Raw genomic sequence first — 20843 nt, forward strand, 5'->3', positions numbered from 1 at the left:
TATATATATGATCTGAGCATGCACACACTTAAGAACATACTTGTAATGTAATATGTATCATTCACAAGCATATCAGGTTCCAGAAACTGCCCCTTCCTATTACAGGTTTAGGCCAAAGGGTGGTAGCATCTTCCTCCAGTGGCTATTCCTGGGGTATTTCACCATCCTTCCTTAACTTCCCTTCACCCTATACACATGTTTGCACGTGGTCCTCTAGCTACTCCATGTGCTGTCTGTTTTCTGCCAGGAAACTGAGGATTCAGGAGATTGGCAGGGTTCTATGGACCCAGCTCAGGATTTTGACCTTCTCCTAAGGAGCTGAGGAGGGTGTTATAGGTTTTTGAGTAGGAGATCGACATGCCTGAACATTTCACTTTCCAGTGTTGAGCACAGTGCAATTTTCAACAGTTTCTCAAGACATCCCATTGATAGGCAGATGAACTCTTTATGAGTTATCCAGAGAAGAAGAAAGCTGGGTAGGGGGGTTCATCTGATCCATGGTAGCACTGGGGACCCATGCACTGAACATTGATCCCACACATCAGTACTCTACCAGAGGGCCTGGCACATACAGTCTCCTCTCCAGATTCTGATCAATTAAGGAGTCCACACACAAGTCATCTAGGGGTAGAAGTACCATATCTTTTGGCTACCACCAAACTGGAGAACAAAGCTCGGATCTGGAACACAAATGGGATTCCCATTTCTTCTTAGGACAGGTGTCTGTCCCCTCCCAGGATATCTGAGGGAGGAGAGGAGAGCACATGAAGTCTGAGAGCAGGATATGCTGCCAGAAAGAGATGGGGCTGTGCAGGGGCCTGTTTTCTGCAGCTCAGTTTAGTGTATACCACCGAGCCGCACCCATAGCCCTCGGTACTAATCACTCCTCAGCACTCTGAGGAAAACTGAAAATACCTGGTGCTTTGTTGGTACTGTGCTTGCTGCAGTTCCATTACTTTGGGGATTAGCCATCAGTCGATGATCAAAGGAGTTGGAGAATCAACACCCCAACTCCTTTGTCTCTGAGATGCAACAGTTCTCAATTGTGTTCTCCATAGTCTCCCAGAGATCTCTGTGAGACTGAGTTAACAATGGAAACCATTCCTTAAATCCCTGAGATCTTGGAGAGAAAACTGCCATCTCTGCTGCATCCCCATTTTCCCCTCCCGAGGGCACAAGGAATGACGTACTCGTCATTGGGTCTCCTTGTGTAGGTTCCTCCAGTGGTGAACCTTGAGCTAAGAGCCAAGGTTCAGCAGCTTGTTTAGGAAGCCATGCCACGAAATTATACAAGGAGAATGGGGAAGTGAGGCAAGAAGAGAAGACTCTTAGTTCAGAGTTTCTCTTTGGAGGAACCCACAGTGAGAGACTCGTTGACCAGTAGGTCACTCCTTATACCCTGGAGAGGAAAGAGAGGAGGTGCAGTGGAGAATGGCAGTTTTAGCTCCAAGATTCCTAAGAGGGAGGCCATTATTTTGTGGACCCAAACAAGGATAGAGAGGGAGGGTTAGGCTGGTCCCCTCTCTCTGCATCAAACACAGAGGGCATCTGAAACCAGGTGAATTGATCTCCCATATTTAGCTACTGCCTCTTCTGTGGGGGAAAAAAAAACTCACCTAAACCAACCAGAAAAAGGATAGAAAGCATATATCCACAAAGACAACAAGTCAGAGAGGAGTTATTGAAAAATAGGCACTTTAAAATATTTATAATTAATAAAATTGACGGAGCTGACCTTGGCTTAGCCCTTCTAAGGAAGTAAAACTTTAGTCCATCTGAGAGGAGAAACTGGTGAACAGTGGGGCTAAGGACTTGGAGTTTCTGCTGCAGGCGGAGTGAGGAATGAGGCTGAATATGAGGGATCTGTTTGGCAGACTGTTAAGGAGTAACTGAAACCCCAGGTTCCCTGCATCCTCCACTTAGCTCATCTACAAGACCCCAAGAGAAACAAAATGAGAATTCTCTGGAAAAACTGAATAGACACAGCTCCATATTCAGGTCCAGCATATACTGTATGAGGCTTGGTAATGGTGGAGGACAGAAAATAGAGGAATAAGTGAAATTCTCCATTTCAAATACAGGAACCCCCAGTCCCTCCTCCAGGCACATTCTTTGAATGCAAGAAGCCAATTGTTGGTATGAGTTTTCTGTTGCTGCTATAACAAATTATCATAAACTTGGTAGCATAAAATAACACCGATCTATTATCTTATAGTACAGGAAGTCAGAGGTCCAAAATGGATCTACTGTACTAAAATCTAAATGCATATGGGGCATATTTGTTCTGGAAGATCCAAGAAAGAATCTGTCCTCTGGCCTTTGATAATTTCTAAAAGGAACTTGCATTCCTGTGACCCCTTCCCCCATCTCCAGAGCCATCAGCAGAGAATCTCTTGTCCTTTCTCTGACTCCGACTCTCCTACCTCCCTATTATAAGGGTAATCCAGGATGATCTCCTCATTTTAAATCCTTAGTTAAATGGCATCTGCAGTCCCTTTGCCCTGTAAGATAACATACTCATGGGTTCTGGAGATTAGGACATACACACCTTTGAGGTCCACTGTTCTCCCTTCCACAATCCCTTAGGCAGGAGATTAGAGAACTTAATTCCCTGCAAAAACGGACAGGCCCAAAGAAAATAAAAGGCTTCCAGATAATGTCACGGAGGTGCCTCCCCACAGCCCTGCCAAATATTTGCCTCCCAAGCATTGTTGTTTTTATAAAGCTAGAATGGCACTTCAGTGATAAAGGGGCTAAACCATGAACAAAGAAGATGAGGAAAAGAGATGGAGCTTAAAAAACAGCAACTGCCTTAGAACAAATAAATAAAGAGGTGATTTAGTGGCTCCTCCACTAAGAAGGAACATTTTTGGAAGGGTTGAAAGAAATTTAGTAAATATGACATAGTATAGGTATGATGACTAAGAAAAAGATTATAAGGTTTCTATTAATAAAAGGCAGCTCTACATGGAGGCAAAAAGAAAAAGAAAACAGCAACTGTAAAACACGAACAAAACCGAAAACAAAACAAAAAGAAAAGAAAAGATGCAAGTGGCATTGTAGGCCAGTAGAGCAACAGGTCCAGATTAGAGGAGGGGAAGAAAAAAAAGTTCATAGAATATTTCAACTTCAACTTCCTGGTTGCTTGGAAACTCATATTTACCAATACTTGACAAATCTGGTAATGCATATGAAAAAAAAATCAGAAAACCAAGCAACTAAAAACAAAGGACACAAATGAGAATGTAGTCAAATTATACTTCTCTGTTCAGGGATAGCAACAATGCTTGCATATTCATAATAATGCAAAGACTTACTGGGTTAACTGTGAATGGTGATGTAATTATACTGGGAAGATAGAGTTTAGGGTAGAGGGTTACACAGAAAAGTTAGATCAATTTACTACATTAATATCCAATAGAAAATTTCAAAATCTGATGAATTAAGAAATAGTATATAAGCATTTTATTTAGAAATAAATAAATATGAAAACGCTGAAAGTGCTAGTTAATGGGGAAGGTGAATTATGGGGATAAAAGACTAATGATTTTTAATTACAAAATTTTAGTGTTAATTTGATTTTAATTTTGACTACATACATGGATTTCTTTGATTTAAAAGAACTTCAGAAGGACCTCAGAATGAATTGTTTTCCTCTGGGTTGCAACACCTCAACTGCTTCTAAAATCAGACTGGACATACTAAGTGCTAACTTTCTAGGTGGCTATAATGCTGGACCTTCCTGTCTGCCTTAGGAACAGTAGATAAGATAGAGATAAGTTGCAGAAAGTGAACAGGATTATTATTGGTTCTTCCTTTCTCCTTGGTCTAGGAGGTAGAAAAACTCAGCAGGAGTTCCATTGTTGATGAAGAGGAGCAATATATCAGCAGTGAGAGCTCCACATCCATCTCACTGCACGAGGAGCCCAGTTACTTCCGCCCTGTCTACAAGGGAGAGTCAGATGCTTTTTGTATTCAGCTATTTTGTATTGATGAGAAATATGAAGCAAGGTAAGTATTGAACTTCCGGTTGTTTGTTACAGTAAGAACTTATGACATTTTAATCTTGCAGAGCCAGTGGTTTCCAAAGCTGGCCCCACATCCCGATCTCCTGGGGAATTAAAAGCAAAAACCAAAACCAAAACAAAACAAAAAACTGATTCCTGGACTCCTTCCAAAGACTGTTGTTCATAAAATTTGGGTTGAGGCTTACAGATCTGGGCAAGAAAATTGGTCAGGTCTGGCCTCCCTATATTACAGTAGGGGACCAGGAAAGTTATCACCACCTTGTAACCACATGCTCCTCCCATTCTTTAAAGTTTGCATTTCTGGGAGATTATAGATTTTAACTGCTGCTTGTCTGTAGTCTTTTGGTTGCAAGTAACAGAAAATCCAATTCAAACTGGGTTTGGGGGAAAATAATGGAATAATTGCCTCACGTAACTAAGGATAAGTCCAGTGGTAGGTAGAACCATTTTTAACTATGGCTTGGGCTTTCTCTCTCTACCTCATTTCCCTGGTTGCCTGTTGTTGGCTCCAGAGGAGTATTCCCAACCCAGGGTCAAGAGAGCTGATAGTCTTGGGTCTACCTAAATATCCAGTGAGCTGGGGGCATTCTGGCTTGGGCTCAGCTCTCTAGCCAAAGTTCCATGGGAACCAATTGCACTGTGTGCTAATTCCTGAACCTATGACTGTGACCAGACCATGCCTCAAATTGGGCTTGCCTCATGCTCAATCTGGGGTTAGAGACTCACCCAAACATGAGATCTGGGAGTGGGATAAGCAGAGCAGCCAGTAATCCAAGGAAGGTACTGAAAGGAGAGCATGGTACCAGGCAGATGGAGCCCAGGTGTCGTCCCCCACGTGGTCCCCTCAATTCTTGCCCCTTCGGAGCCCTACATCCTCAGTGCTTGCTGTACCCGGTCATTTGGATATGAACCATTGCCCTCAATGCCCAAATTCTACATCTCCTTTAGCACATTGCCTATTTCACCATGTAGCCACAGAACAATCTTGAAGAGGCCCACTTTGATAGAGCAGAGGGTTCTGGAGTATCTTTTGGATGACCAAGAACAATGCTAGCCATTTCTTTTTAAAGGGTGTATTTAAATGTTTTCCCAATTTTTCGGCTTCCTCTAGAACCATATTTTACTTTTACTTTTTTTTTCCACTTAAATTTTCAGCTTTCATGGAGGCCGCATAATATGCAAAAGGAAATCTTTTTATTCTAATTATGTTGTAGATAATCTAAAAAGCCTGTAAAGTCCTTTGAGATTTGTTGTTTTATGTTTGTTTTCCCCCTGTGCAATTAGTTATGATTGTGTCTAGTTGTAATTTTTGGATTTTTAAACATTCTAAATTCATTTTTAATGGATTTTAAACTCATTATGGGTTGCCTGTGAATATACATATTCAGCTGGTCAGAAAATATTTTGTATATAAGATAAAAAGATCAGAATAATCTATAACATACCAATCTCTCTCCCCAGCTCTTCCAAAAAGAAAGTAAAGAATCATGTTCATAGAATAATTATCTTCATACCGGTTTTTCAGATGAGCAGAGATTATTAATTGCTATTAATCTTCAGATCTTGAGATTAAAAAAAAATACTTGGTTACTGACATATGAAGCTCATGACTTTTGGATTGACTAATGTTCAGCCAACTAATTGCTACCTGAGGAGGAAAGAGCCATAAATCTCTTTAAACAGCCTGTGATTTTACATTTGCTTTCATTCCAGTGACAATGCATATTGTCTTGTTTACAGATCGTTGGATTTTATGAATTTTGTTTTCAGTCTTTTTCCTGTAAGTACATGATGAATTTTGAGTAATATAATTGGTTTTGTAGTTTAAGCAGTTATAGAAAAATAAAACTTATATTTATTGTGCAGGCATCTAAAATGCTATGAATGTTGAGGTATAAACTGCATCTGTATCCTGAGAATAAGGTCAAGGGCACTCCTAAGAATAGAAAATATTGTCCTTTTCAATTTGTTCTTTGGTCATGCTATTTTAACAGTCTTCTTCCAGTGTATAATTTCTTTAAAAGATAGCTTTACCAGTGCTTTATTAGAGTCAAATCATTCATAGTAGCACATGAAAATGTCAAAAATTTCACTGATGTGAATTACACTGTTGTATCACTTTATAGCTGACATTGGCATAAAGTATTCTAAAATCATCATATTCCTTTTCGGTGAATAGGAAAATGAAAACTTGTGATTGATTTTCAGATTGGCATTTCTTTTTTTTTAAATTTATTTATTTTATTGGTTGTTCAAAACATTGCAAAGCTCTTGACATATCATATTTCTTTCCCTATGGATTCCTTGGTCCTGAGCCAGAGCCTGACATGTAGAAGGGGCTCAACTCACATTGGTAAATGTATCTCATGGCCAACATTCGGGAGCCACTTCCTCCATTCTTGTTTCATTGTTGCCCAGGCAACATTTTATTGAAGGGAAGAAAGTGAAGAAGGAAGACAATTGAGGGAAAAGATGGGTTTTTATACAGACTTTTCCCATAGCTGGCCCAACAGGAAAGTCAATGAGTATATTCTTCAATTGGCTAATTTCAAGCAAAATATCTATTGTTTTATTTTTCCTTACTATTCTTTATACGGAAGCAAAAATAAATATGGTTTAATTATGTTGCTTACACACCATATGATCTTAGGTTTTATTTTCTCATTTCTTAAATATGATGAAACCTTATAATAAGGCAATATATCTTCCACTGTAATTTCTTTGAATTATTTTTAAGGCATTTTTAAAGCTCATAAAAACATGTATATTATTCCAAAAATAAAATTTACAAAACCAGTTTCCTTCAAAGATGCCTCAAGGAAATCTCACTAAGTTTAATCCCCATTTTAAAGTTCACGTGAAGGCAAATCTTCAGCATTAGACAAGTAATGCTGTGTTTTAAAAAGGTAGGGATATCTGTTTATTTTTAAATGCTATTTGATTTTGGAATATGAGGAACAGGACCATCACTTCATTCATAATCTTACAAATCCAAGTCAAAGCAACTCATTAGAATCAGTCTCCCACTCCCAGTAAATCCACTGAGGCTTGGCACCCAGTCCCTATTTTCAAACTAAGTATTTCAGCAACTCAACTCTGAAGTTTCCCAAAAGGAGTTGTGTTATTTTGCTAGAAAGAAGAAAGATAAGGTCAAATAATGATTCACTCCTTTGGGTTGCAACAAATGTCCGGAGGGTTTTGGATTAGCACAAGTAATGCCTTCACAGGGTTCAAGGGGAGGCGAGATCCCAAAGGGACAAATTAGCTCTGGGAAGAGCAGGTTGCTTCTGCAGGGACCTGGCAGAGGATCAAGTAGCTGCCAGAAACACAGGCAGCCTCAAGCAGCACCATTCATAGACACTGAGTGTGAATCATATCAGTGATTCTGAATGTTCTGGTGGCCACTTGACCAAAAAGTGAAAAGGAATAGACGAAACCCATGTTAATAACACTTTTCATCTAATTCAGTATGAATCATACTTAATCATTTCCGCATGTAATCAATATGAAAGTTTGTTAGTAAGCTATTTTACATTCCTTTTCTCATAATAAGTCTTTGAAATCCACTGTGAATTTTATATTACAGCACATCTCAATACAGGTAATATATTTCATCAGAAATACTTGATCTGTATTTAAATCTCATAAGGCTTATAGATAGATGATGTTTTAGTCAGCTTTGTGTCACTGTGACCAAAATTCCTGACAAGAACAACTTAGAGGAGGAAAGGTTTATTTTGGCTCACAGTTTCAGAGGTTCAGTCCATAGACGGCAGATTCTTTGGCTCTGGGCCCAAGATAAGGCAGAATATTCTGGGAGAAGGGCCCAGCAGAGGAAAGCTATTCAGTGCTCATGACAAAAAGAAATTAGGGAGGAGGAGGGAGGAAGAGAAGAGGGCACTTCAGGAAGAACAGTTCTTCTAGGGTACAACCCTGGTGACCCACCTTCTCTACCTATACCCCATCTGCGTACAGTCACCACCCAGTCCATTCAAACTAGGATGGGCTGATTGGGTTACAGTTGTCAAAACCCAATCATTTAACATCTGAATATTCCTGCACTAACAGAAGCCTTTAGGGGCCACCTCAAATCCCAACCAGAATAGATGAGGAGATTCACATACTCAAGTTAGGATGACTAGATTCACATAACCCAAGCACACACAAAACTATTTTAATAATCAAAACTGAGCACCCATTTTAAAACTTAAATGAAGTTAAATAAAATTAAATTTTAAAGATTCTGTTTCTCAGTTACACTGGCCACATTGCAGATGCCCATTGGCTGGATGTGGTCATTGGCTACCACACAGGACAGCATAGGTCTAGAAAGTCTGTGGCATCTGTTAGGACATGTAGCTCCTCCTGTGACTGCTTACTAAACCCATGCCCTTGGATCTTCACTAAAGGGATCATTTCATGGTAAAGACACACACACATCTGTTTATGGGTAATCATAGGATTTCAGAGCCTGAAAAGTTACACTATATCACCCTGTTTTCTCAGAGGAGTGGATCAGGCTGCTGTGAGGTCACTTAGTAAGAGGCAGGACTTTGCTAGGACATCAAGCTGTCTTATTTACTCAGTGATACAAGTGAATCCTCAAGAGCAAATGGTCTTGGTTTAAAAGTCTACTTCTATAAAAGAGCTATGCCAACAGATGTCATTGTTCATAACGTCCATTCATTCAGATACATTTAGACTTGAGAGTATTTTCTCCGTATTCTTGTAGTTGCTTATTCCATGATTACTTTCCAAATTATAGGAAAATGACTGTCTTCTCCTAAATGCATTTTGCTTTGATTTTCCTTAGTGTTTTAGAGTAGGAATCTGTTTAATGATGACGTTTGACGCTTTCCATGTGTCCTGGTTTTTGATCATGTTAGGACAAGAACTTCTGCCTCATTTCTCTGCCCCATCTCACCCCTGAGTTTGTCCTCATCCAGAACTTTGTGAAGATCGTCCCCTACAACAACTGCACCCTTGAACATGATCTCTATGTCTTCCATAGGGCTGGATTGCTGAAGTAAGTGGACCCATATTTGGCCAAAGGACAATCCACAAAATTAAAATGAGAAAGGAAGCAGGAACTCCCTGCTATATAAATTTAATGACTTATTTTAAAGATTATCTTTTATTAGCAGAGGACTAATAAAATTATTGTAATTAATACTTTTAAGGAAAGAGTAATTACTGAGAAGAGACTTGTCCTGTCAGATGTTAAAACATAGTATAGGTCTACAATAATAAAAACAATGCCACATAGATGGATTCTATAGTTGGGACAAAATGCACAAGACCGAATCCAACCATGGACCCAACACACAGTAAGAATTTAGTATATAAATGTGTGATAAAGTATCTGTACCAACAGTGGGAAAATGAAAGATTAGTATGCAGATGTTTGGACAAAATTAAGATGGAAATACTTTTTTATATTCTAAGGTAAAACAGATTCCTCAGCAACTGAAGAGTTAAGCGAATAATGAAAACATTAAAAAAATAGAAAATATATCCTCAGGGCCAAGATCTATGCCAGGATTGTGAAATATAATGGTGAAAAATACCTAGATGTGGTTCAAAACTTATATAAGTTACAGCTGTGAGGGGCATAACAAGTTTGTTTTTTTACTATATCAAGTTTTGTGAATCATCCTAATTTAACTAAAATACAGTTGACTAACAAAGGTATATTTTTTAAGCTGGCTAAGGGGACTCTGGCCACATTTCAGCCCATGGAAAAGGGTGTGTAGAGAAATGGACAGAAAGTCCATGCCTTCTGTTCATATTCCGAGGCCAGGAACTTGGTCAAATGGCTCTACCTTCTGTCTGGGAGATACGTTGCTAGTCAGTTGGGTGTATACAATAAAAACTTCTTTGATTTTGTTACTAAAAGGAGAAAGAGTAAGGGATTATATGGGGCCATTACATCTCCTTTCTATCTTGTGTAAGTACCAAAGTTCTAGAAAGGTTCCCAGGATTCTGTTTACCTTCTGTGCCTCTGGGAAGCAGGACTAGGGGGATGTGGTGAAGATGATGACTTATTTGCTGTATGTGTATCTGTTCTGTTTGATTTTTTACTTCAATTAATAAACCTTAATTTTTTTAGAGAATTTTTTAGGGTCACAGCAAAATTGAGCTTGAAATCCAGTTTCCACTTAACCCTCCCCCAACTCCACATATGGACTTTTTGATACCATTAACATCCAGCACCAGAATGATACACTTGTTACAATTGGAGAACCAACCTTGCAGGTCATTATCAACCCATGTCCATGTAGAGTTCCCTCTTGGTGTTGACCATTCTATGGATTTGGACATGTATAATGATATGTATAATGACAGCATTATAATATCATACAGAATAGTTTTACTGCCATAAAAAAATCTGTGTTCTGCTGATCATCCATTCTTCCCCTCCGGCAACCACTGATCTTTTTACTGTCTCCATAGCTTTGCCTTTTCCAGAATGTCTTGTAGTTGGAATCATGCAGTAAGTATGTAGCCTTGTCGTATTGGCTTCTTTCGCGTAGTAATATGCATTTCAGTTCCCTCTTGGTTTGCCCAGGAATCTGTATTGCTAATAAGCATTCAGGTTGACTTTTATGCACATTACAGATTTAGAAGCACTGCAGATGCTTTTGCTTTTATGAATATCTTATTCAGTAGTAAAGAATTATGATTCTGCCTCTCTTCCAGATGCAGATGTTCTGGAATCATGTAAGCCACACTTACTTTAAACTTATTATCTGGTAATTTTTTGGCACTGTCAAGTTACTTGGTCACTTGCATACTGTATAAATAATCCTTGAGCTAAATTTTATAAGAATATGTGGACTATAATAGTTTTATTATGTTTATATAATTATATTACTTATATATCACATATATTAATTATATATATTATTATATAGTTTTGTACCTATCAAGTAATGCTTCTCATTTCCCTTACCTGCTTCTTGTTCTCTGTTTTTCCCTTTTCCCATATTTTTCTAAAACCATCTTTTGAAATTTCAAAACTTAGACTAACGGGGAGAATGCTTTCAGCTGGCATTAAGAAAATCCAACTCAAAATGGCTCCCAGCCCAGGGCATTTATCAGCTCGCATAGGTGAGAGGTCTGGAGATAGGCAAGGTTTACAGTTTGTATCACAAGAGCCTTAATTCTTTCCTCTCTCCCACTCTGCCCTCTCCTTTGTCAGCTCCATTCTGGAATTGGCTCTTATCACATTGGCAAAATGGCTGCTGTATTCTGGGCTGACATCCCTGCAGCATTGTAGGGATGATGCTATGTGCTTTCTTTCCCAGAAGCCCCCAGAAAACCTCCTTATTTGTCCAGTAAAACAGCAAACATTGACTGCTTATGTGTTCCAGCTGTATTCCAGGTTCTGATGAAAGAGAAGTGACCCCAAAATGGACAGAAATCCTTGTCCTCATGGGGTCTGTATTCTACCTAGCAAAAGGAGAAAGACATGAATAAAGACATGAAATAGTATGTAAGTGATGAGCACAGGAAGTGGTGCACTTGAGCAAAGGCCTGGGGGAGATACAGAAGGAGCCACAAGGTCAGGGTGAGGGCACAGGTCCTCCATACCTACTCTTTTTATGCCATAGTTTTAAAAATATATCGTGTTATTCCATTTTTTGCTTCACTTCTCTTGACATTTGGGATGAATTGTTCCTGCTCTTAAGTTTGGTTACTTTAAATTTCATGACCTCATGTTCTGGTCTCCTACCTAATTTCCTCCTCCATCCCTTGGGAAATTATATTTGTGTCTGTCACCTGCCCTCTGGCCATGCTGGTGAACACCGGGACAAATAATTCATTCAATTGCTAGTGATGGCTACCTCTTCTGTCAACAAATCCTGCACCCAAGTTTCCTCTCATTTTATGTAGTGACTCTTGGTCTTTAATATGAGAATATTTCCTAATGTTATGCTAACTCTGAAATTAAGTATGGATAAATTAAGTGTTTTCTTTTTAGCACTTTTACTTTATATAGTAATCTCTAGAATGTTTCCCGACTTAATATAGGGTTTGTGTATGGCTTCAAAGATTGGTTATTCCATTTTTCCTGTTTGCCCAGTCTCCACCTTCCCACTTGCTTTTCCTTCTTCTATCTATTCCTTTGTGGAGGATGCATTTGGATGAATTGGCTGCTCATTTCATCTTGTTGCTCTTCCAAAATATGCTTGTCTGAAATTTGACATTTTTTATTTGGGAGAATATGTTTCAGACTTATTTATCTAACCAATATTTATTGTGCTAGAAATAATTTTCTAATAAGTAAATACACTGAGTTAGATCGTGGAACCAATTGTCAACTCTGCTCAGTAAATAAAAATGCCCTTATGTGATAGGCCTTTGTTTAAATGATTCCTCCCTTTAATGGGTTTGTTTTATTTACTCCTCTGTGAGTAGCTCACTCATGCCTGGTTGCTGTTCTTTCTACAAAGCCACCATCATACCTGGTTCAGGTTATCATGGGGCGTGTTTTAGTGATATCAATCTTCTGCTCCTTCTGTTTCTGAGGAGTCTTTTTGAACAGCACCCAGTAGAAACTTTATTTTTTGTTTTGTGGTGGTGGTTGTTGTTTGGTTTTGGTTTTTGTGAGGAGTATTTCTGGCAATTTTGGTTTTGATTTAAAATGAAATGCTAATAACTGTAGAATCATTTAATGGTTCTATTACATAGTTCACGCTGTTTGGGTTCAAAAAGAATCAGATCACATTTCCATTATTGTGTCTTCATTTACCAGCATCAAAAAATTGGCCCATTTTTCTGCAATGCTGTGTGACTACACACACACATAAACAACTTGTAGTTGTATAAAAATTTTTACTCATTCAATTTGGGGTTAAAAGTTAAGTGGTGATTTTTTTTTTCCTTCTACTTTCACATATGATTTTCTATTTCATTCAGAAAACTGTCTGAGTAATTACCATAAATTCTGACTTTTGAGGCCAGGCTCAGCATAAAACAGGAAAGGATGAAAACATCTTGCTGTGAAGCAGGTGACGAAGGCTGCAAAACTTTTAAAATCTAAGAAGAAACCAACTGTCAAAGGTGTCATCATTTCTTCATGGAGAGGGGACACTTCTGATAACTTTTGGGTATTTGAGTACATCAGAGAAAGAAAGGGGTGACCTGGGGAGGTGAAGGTGATTAGGGGAGATGAAGGTGATCAGGAAAGTGAAAGTGACATAGGAGATGAAGATGACCTGGAAAGGTGAAAGTGGCCCAGTAGGTGAAGTTGATCAGGGGAGGTGAAGGTGACCTGGGAGATGAAGTAACCTGGGAGATGAAGTTGATCTGGAGAGATGAAAGTGACCAGGGGAGGTGATGGGTTAGAAAACAAGACTTCTTGCTGCATCTGGTGGTGGGAGAAAGCCAGGTAGGTAGACAAAGAAAACCACAGCTAATGTCCCTTGCTGAAGCAAGACGATTTAGAACAATGCCTGAACCCTTGAGAAAAAAATGGCTAAACCAGCCTGCTTACTGAGTGCGTACTTGCTTCTAGAAGGGTCAGGTAAGGTGACACACAGATCAGAGGGAAGTGAGAGTGTTCTCCTTCTAGGTCTCATGCAGTGGGACAGAAAAAAGGGCCCACCATCATGAATATAGCAGAAGAAGATTTTTTAAAAATTTATCTAAGAGATGAAATTAGGATCACATTTAAATACATCCAATGAGACACCATCTTTGTCAGTCTTTCCAGGCCTAAGTCAAAGTATAGACAGCAAAGTGGACTTGTGTTTTTGGATTTTTAGTTATCAGATTCAAAGTTCATCTTTTAGAAAGTATTAGTACCATTTTATAGACCTTCAATGAATATTCTAAATCTTTAGGATTTATCTGAGAGTGGTAAGAAATAAAGATAGCTACTTGATTTAACAATAAATTGTGTCCTTTTGGTGTGTACATGACATCATATATATTTTAAAATCAATTGCTTTCTAAGTAAGAATTGCAGAGGGTGATAATAAAATACTAAGCATCCTTATAGGTTTGTTTTGAAGTCATTTTATTTTATTCTATTTATTTAATTTGGGGTGTTCCAGGGATTGAACCCAGGGGTGCTTAACCACTAAGCAATATCCCCAGCCCTTTTTATTTTTTATTTTGAGACAGAGTTTCGCTAAGTTTCTGAGGGTGACCTCAAACTTGCAATCCTCCTGCCTTGGCCTCCCAGGTTGCTGGGATTACAGGCATATGCCACTGTGCTCAGCAAAATCACTTTATTTTCCAAGGGGCTTTCTATAGCTAAAACATGGATAAAGGTCTCTATAACTCCTGGTCCATTTTTAACTCATATATTATTGTAGATTTTAGGGGATTTCAGAATTGTTTCTCAGAATACAGCTCTAGAATCAACACAAGGCCTGCCCCACAGGGCAGGAATTGTGGCAGGTTCTGTTTCCTGATAAATCTGTAGCACACGGAACGTACTGCAGATATGTAATAATCAGTTGCAACTGACTGAATAAATGAACCATTCTTAACAATGCCCTTTTAATAAGTGATTTTTAAAGGAGTACATTTTTATAGAGAATTTATCTCTGATGCACATTCATTTTTCCCTTTTTCTAGAGGCTCCTGTCAGCATGAGCAATTAGGGCACATACCTGTTGCCACATTTCAGTTTCCTTCTCTCTAGATATAGGCCCTTCTCATTCCAGGTCTCATTCCAGCTGCTGTTCCTAGCACAAGATGCAGAACCAGTCACCTTCCCTCAGAGCCTGTAGAGAAAAAGTCACCCATGGACTAAACCTGCATTCTGAACTGATTTTAAAATGTGAAAAATAGCTCTCATGAGCAAATGCAGGCATTTAAAGAGCCCTGTCCAGTAAAAAATGCCTTGTGATCACACATACAATTTAAAATTTTCTCATAGCCACATTAATTTTTTTAAAAATAGGTGAAATCAATTATAGTATTTATTATTTAACCCACTATATCTAATATATTATTTCAACATGTAATCAATATATGATAGGATTAATGATGGTTTTTTTTTTTACATTCTTTTCTTGTACCAAGTTATCAAAACTCAGTTGTTAGTTTGTACTTACAGCAATCTGAATTCTGAGCAGCCACATTTCAAGGGCTCAGTAGCCACCTGTGGTTAGGGGCTCTGTACCAGACAGTGTAGCTTTACAATAGGGCACAAACCTATTACCATTGTGCAGTCTTCCTCCTGAAATTCCAGGAACCAGTGAAAATTCTCAAGTGTTCCTCTTGGCAAATAGAAATAACAAACATGAGAGCTGCACAATGTAATGCAAAATGGGTGTGTCCCCTAATCAACAGTAGATTTTTATGGACAGATAAGGGAAATGATGTTTGTGTTTTTCTGGCACTTGACAGGGAAACAGCCCCATGTCCTACTCAACATCTATTCATCACTACAGTACACTAAGGAAAAGCCCTGGCTTTCCAAGTGGACCATGATGTGGTCTGAGCTTTGAGCCTTGCTGGGGGAAGACATTCACGTGCTCATTCAATTACCTGGCTCTCAGAACACATTGTAACTCAGTTGCAGCACTAAGCTCAAACAAGTAATAAGCTCTCTGACTATCTCTATATAAGCTGCATAATTCATTCACTTAACAGCGATTTATTGAGCACTTACTATATGCCAGGCATTGTTCTAGACACAGGGTTGCAGCAGGGGGCAAATGGATCAACATTCCTATCTTCATGAAGGTTTATTCTAGTGGGTGGGGAAAAAAGGAAGTTCACAGAAAAAAAAAGTAGAATTAATAATGGTGATGGGAGAGTTAGAGTTTCCAGATTTTAAATCAGGGGATCAAGGTCAGGGATGATATCATTGAAAGGGTGAAGTCTGAGCAAAACACTTGATGTTGAAGTGAGGACACAAGGCTAGTAGATTTGTTGGGGTAGGGAGCGGGAAGTCAGGTGATAATTGAGGAGGGAGCATGACAGTTATGTTTAAGGAAAACTTTGGTGATATGTGATACAGAGCAGAGAAAACAAGAAGCCAAGGATTCAGGGATGAATCAGAGAGAGAAAAGGTCTCAGAGAGACCCCAAAGCAAAGAAATAAGGGAGGCGGCTGTGGTCAGGGGGCTTTCAGTCACTGGATGACTTTGGTTCTCACTGGGAGAATACAATGGGAAAGAGCTGGGATTCTTAACTTGGGTCCATGGGTAAAATTCAGGCAAAAAAAAATGATATCTCTATTTTTTTTCACAAAGATTTAACTGGAATTTGGCATTTCCTTCCATTGTAAAAGTAGACAACAAATCACCAGTGTCAGCAGTAGCTGCCCCTTTCTCTCACATTGCAACCACAGGTATCTTCCCATCACGTCACAGATTTGTTGATATCTACATCTGCCAGTTATTACTTATAACCATCAATGCAGCAAAAAAAATGCTAGTTATGAGACCACTGCTGAGTCATGTTTCTTTCATGTATTGTAATCCTGCGTCTCATCTTGTGCATTTGAAAACACTATTTATTCCGAGAGGAGGCATAAAAGAGGCTGGAAATACCTCTCTTCCTGGGATTTGAATAGATGGGTCATAATATATGAAAATTAACGTTTTACAAATGTCACTCTGGTGGCTCAGCTGAGGGTGGATTGTGGGGCAAAGGTGAAAAACATGGAGGAGAGGGTGATTGGGGTGAATATTGAAGGTTGGGAGAAGTGGGTGGATTTAGATGCATTTGAAGGAAGAGACAATCTGAAGTGCAACCCAGCCGAAAGAGAGGCATTTGAGAAAGCCAAAAGGAAGCTGAGGGTTGGGGCTTGAACCCCTGGAAGGACAGATTTACCATTAAGTCAGACAGGAAAGACAGTGGAGGGCTGTAGAAGGACAACACTAAATAGACTATTAGATAACTGGGTTTGTTTCATTTTGCGGATGCAATGTCCTTTAGGGTAAGCTTATCCAAATCTTCCGCAGTGTGTGAAGCTTTTTTGTCTGATACCAGTTTCCAAATCCTACCAGTAGGATGATTGGTCTAGTCAAATTCTTCTTGTGATTAGAAGTTATCAGTTTTTCCTTCAGTGTCCTAAGCTATGCTGTTAAGTTGCAGTTTTGAGCCTGTTGCATCTTCCTAGTGAATTTCTACTTTTCTTATCAAGCAAAGACTTTTGTTCACATACTGATTTTTGCCCTAAGGTCTAGTTTATCTGATATTTATAGCTGCACCCACTTATTTTTTTGGCTGTTATTTGTATTTCCATTGCCTTTTCAGATTTATAGAGATATAATTCACAGAGCATATAATTTATCCATTTAAAAGTGTACAAGATATACAAGTCAATGGTTTTCAGTACATTTATGTTATGCAACCAATTCCTCTATCTGACATTTTCATCACCCCAAAGGCTACCCCATGCCCATTAAACAGTCACATCCATTACTTTCTTTCCCAGCCCCTGATAACTTCTAATCCACTTTCTGAATCTAAATTGGCCTCTGCAGGACATTCCATACAAATGAAATGTATATGGAATACAAATAATATGTGACCTTTTAAATAAGGCTTATATCACTTAGCATAATGTTTTTAAGGTTCAGCTATGTTGGAATATGTGTTGGTACTTCATTTCTTTTTATGGCTGAATAATATTCCATTGTGTGTGTGTATGTGTGTGTGTGTGTATCTTACATTTTGTGCATCCATCAGTTGATGGACACTTGGCTTGTTATGACTAGTGAGCTCTTATAATTAATGCTGCTATCACATTAGTGTGCAAGGTTTTCTGAGATCATATTGTTTTAGTCACCTTTTTTGCTGCTGTGAAGGAAAGCACCTGACAAGAACAACTGTGGAGAAGGAAAAGTTTATTTGGGGGCTCACAGTTTCAGAGGTCTCAATACACAGACAGCAGACTCCCTTCCTTGGGCTCATAGTGGAAAAGAGTAGTGGAGGGAAGCAGCTCAAACGATGATCAGAAAGTACAGAGAGTGACTCTACTCATCAGATACAAATATATACCCCAAAGCATACCCCTAATGCCCCACTTCTTCCAGCCACGCCCCATCTGCCTTCAGTTACCACTCAACTAATCCCATCAGGTGATTAATTCACTTATTTATTTGAGGCTTTTGTAACCCAATCATTTCTTCTCTGAACCTTCTTGCATTGTCTCATATGTGAGCTTTTGCAGGACACCTCACTTATAAACCATAGCACATATGTTGTTAATACTCTTTAAGTGTTTTTCCAGTACTTTTGTGTTCTCTGTTTTACATTCACATCTTTAACCCATCAGAGCTAAATTTTGATGTGAGGTGCTCATATCAGAATCAAGTTCTTATCTTTCACATAAAAATTATCAGGGTAATATTAATCGATCATTTTTAACCAGTTAATTATAGGTGTAGATTTCCTTTGCCAATATGCACAGGTATTTAGTACTTAAAATAGACTAGAATAGTCTATTAACATTAGGAGGAATAGCCTGTTCTTATTTAATCATAATACCCTGATGACTATAGAGAATTCAATGAAAGGCCAGCTACATAATATGAGTGGGCAAGAATTTTACACTGTGTCACCAGTCAACACTTCATGGCTCTGCCTGCCACCAGAGTGTGGACAGTAGCTCCCTTGTGTGGCCAGAGACTCCACAGGTTATGTATCTGACCTTGACCCTCTTCCATCCGTGTCCAGGCTCTCACTGGGAATTGAGGGTGATGGTAGATGTGGACCTCCCCAAACCAACATAACCCAGCTGTTACCCATGGCAGAGGGAGGCAGCAGTTGTGAGGCAGGGGTGGAGAGTACCAAGGTGCCAGGGACAGGGAACAGGTAGGAGATAACCCACTATGGAAAAGTGATGGGTGTGGGGGGGACCGTGCATGAGTAGAGACCCCCATCCCCTGGACATGCTGCACTGTCTCACTTCACTTAAAAACACAAAATCAAAGATACAATTATTAAGAATTTCTAAGATGGTGAAGCATTAAACTCGAAGTGTGAGGTAGGTCCTTCAGAGCATGCTGCCCTGGGCTGCTCTCTGGGGAACATGCTTGTGAGGGCAATCCTGGTACAGTGCAGTTTCTTAACATATCATGAAAAAATGGTTGAGACTAGCTCTACCTGAGAAATAGAGTGCTGAGCATTTTAAATTGTATGCCTTTAAAGTATAATCTTGTTATTTTGGCTAGTGGCATTATCTTATTATTTGTACTCTTTTGTGTACTTTCCAGGTTTTCCAGAAGGAAATGAATTACTTTTAATTAATCAAATTCCAATGTGAATACATATATACTCCTCCAGATATTATTTTATATGATATATTGCAATTCTTTCTCCATTTCTGGGAGAAATACATATTTTGGTACTTTAACCTAAAAAATAATATTTCTCTCCTTATCCAGGTCCATTAAGATAAGATTAGCCACTTTAATGGACACTCCTGGCATTGAAAAGCTTGTGAGAACCCTCATGCTCAGTGAAAGCATATTGACAGATTTAAGCCAATACAATGAAGCTCGCAGAGACCCTGTAAGTACCTGCAGTGACCAGAGTAGCCTCCTTCTCCTCATGATATAAGACCATTGTGACCCATGTACATTCATCTGTGAAGTTTCCTTGAACTTCATTTGGAGAATCATATGGTGGAGAACAGCCCTGGTGGGATTCAAAGACGGGGACAAGAAAACCAAAACAAAACAAAACAAGGAAATTGAAGTTTAAGGAGGAGAAGCTATTTTCCTCACTGGTATTGCTCAAGGGGGCTGATAATATACCCCAAATCTTTATCACAAGAATGAAAACATTTGAACTTGAGGCAGAATTACATCACAAAACTATATAAATAAATCCTGGTCCCTAGACTAAGATGGATCTTCCTGTGGTCAGGGACTTCATGAAGATATGGCACCCACCTGGTAGTTATCAGACTTAGTGGGTCCCCATTTTGACCCTACTGGATGATGAGCCTGGACAGACCCTTTTGTTGAGCTGGCTGACTGGATAGGCTAGGAAGGATCCTGTGTGGAAAATATTGGGTCCTCTTTCTAGTACAGTAAGGCATGTGTATGCCAAGGCAAAGGCAGGCTGGCAGTGGTCCTCATGTTAACACCATTATCTTAAGGGCCATTCCAGCTAAGGGCCATGGAACTAGGCTTGGATTTGGAGAAGCATCCAGTTACTTACATTTCATTTTGAAATATTTTTTTTAAATACATCTTTTTTAGTTATAGGTGGACACAATATTTTATTTTTATGAGGATTGAACCCAGTGCCTCATGCATGGTAGGCAAGCACTCTACTTCTGAGCCACAACCCAACCCTAATTTTGAAATAATTTTATTGAAGTATAACCAATAAACAGTTTGATGTATTTCACAATTTGAATACCACACGTAACCAGCACCTGTTTCCAAAAACAGACTGACCCCAGCCAGCCAGAAGACCCCCTCCTACTTCCATTCAGGCATTTTCCCCAGATTAACTCCTTGTCTTCTAAGATCAGAGATTAATTATGCCTATTTTGAGCTTTATGTAAATGGAATCATGCAGTTTATTTTCTGACATTGGGTTTCTTCTGCTCAGCAACATGTTTCTGAGATGCCCCCATATTATATCATGAAGAATTCCATTGCATGGATACATCACAATTTATTTCTTCACTCTACTGCTGAGGCCATCTGTGGAGTTCCCAGTTATTTGTTCTTTTTACGGGGAAAAATCTTTTTAGTTAATTATTAAGTCACCAGGAGGGAGACATCAAGCATCTAAATATAATGACAAATACACAAATGTTTAATATTTATAAAGGCATCAAACTGAAATAAAAGTTCCCACCAGCATTTTTTTTTTTTTTTTG

General features: G+C 38.9%; 1 protein-coding gene across 3 annotated transcripts in view; it reads left to right on the top strand.

The window, feature by feature from the left end:
• Positions 1–20843, top strand: part of Cfap61 (cilia and flagella associated protein 61) — a 257942-nt gene that overhangs the window by 69197 nt on the left and 167902 nt on the right. For all 3 annotated transcript variants that reach the window (XM_015476914.2, XM_048811377.1, XM_048811378.1), the window contains 4 exons: positions 3833–4011; positions 5769–5808; positions 8915–9054; positions 19390–19516. In XM_015476914.2, coding sequence (XP_015332400.1) covers positions 3833–4011; positions 5769–5808; positions 8915–9054; positions 19390–19516 — 486 coding nt within the window. The remainder of the gene's footprint in view (positions 1–3832; positions 4012–5768; positions 5809–8914; positions 9055–19389; positions 19517–20843) is intronic.

This window comes from Marmota marmota, unplaced genomic scaffold (assembly GCF_001458135.2).
Source record: "Marmota marmota marmota unplaced genomic scaffold, marMar, whole genome shotgun sequence".
Classification (NCBI taxonomy): Eukaryota; Metazoa; Chordata; class Mammalia; order Rodentia; family Sciuridae; genus Marmota; species Marmota marmota.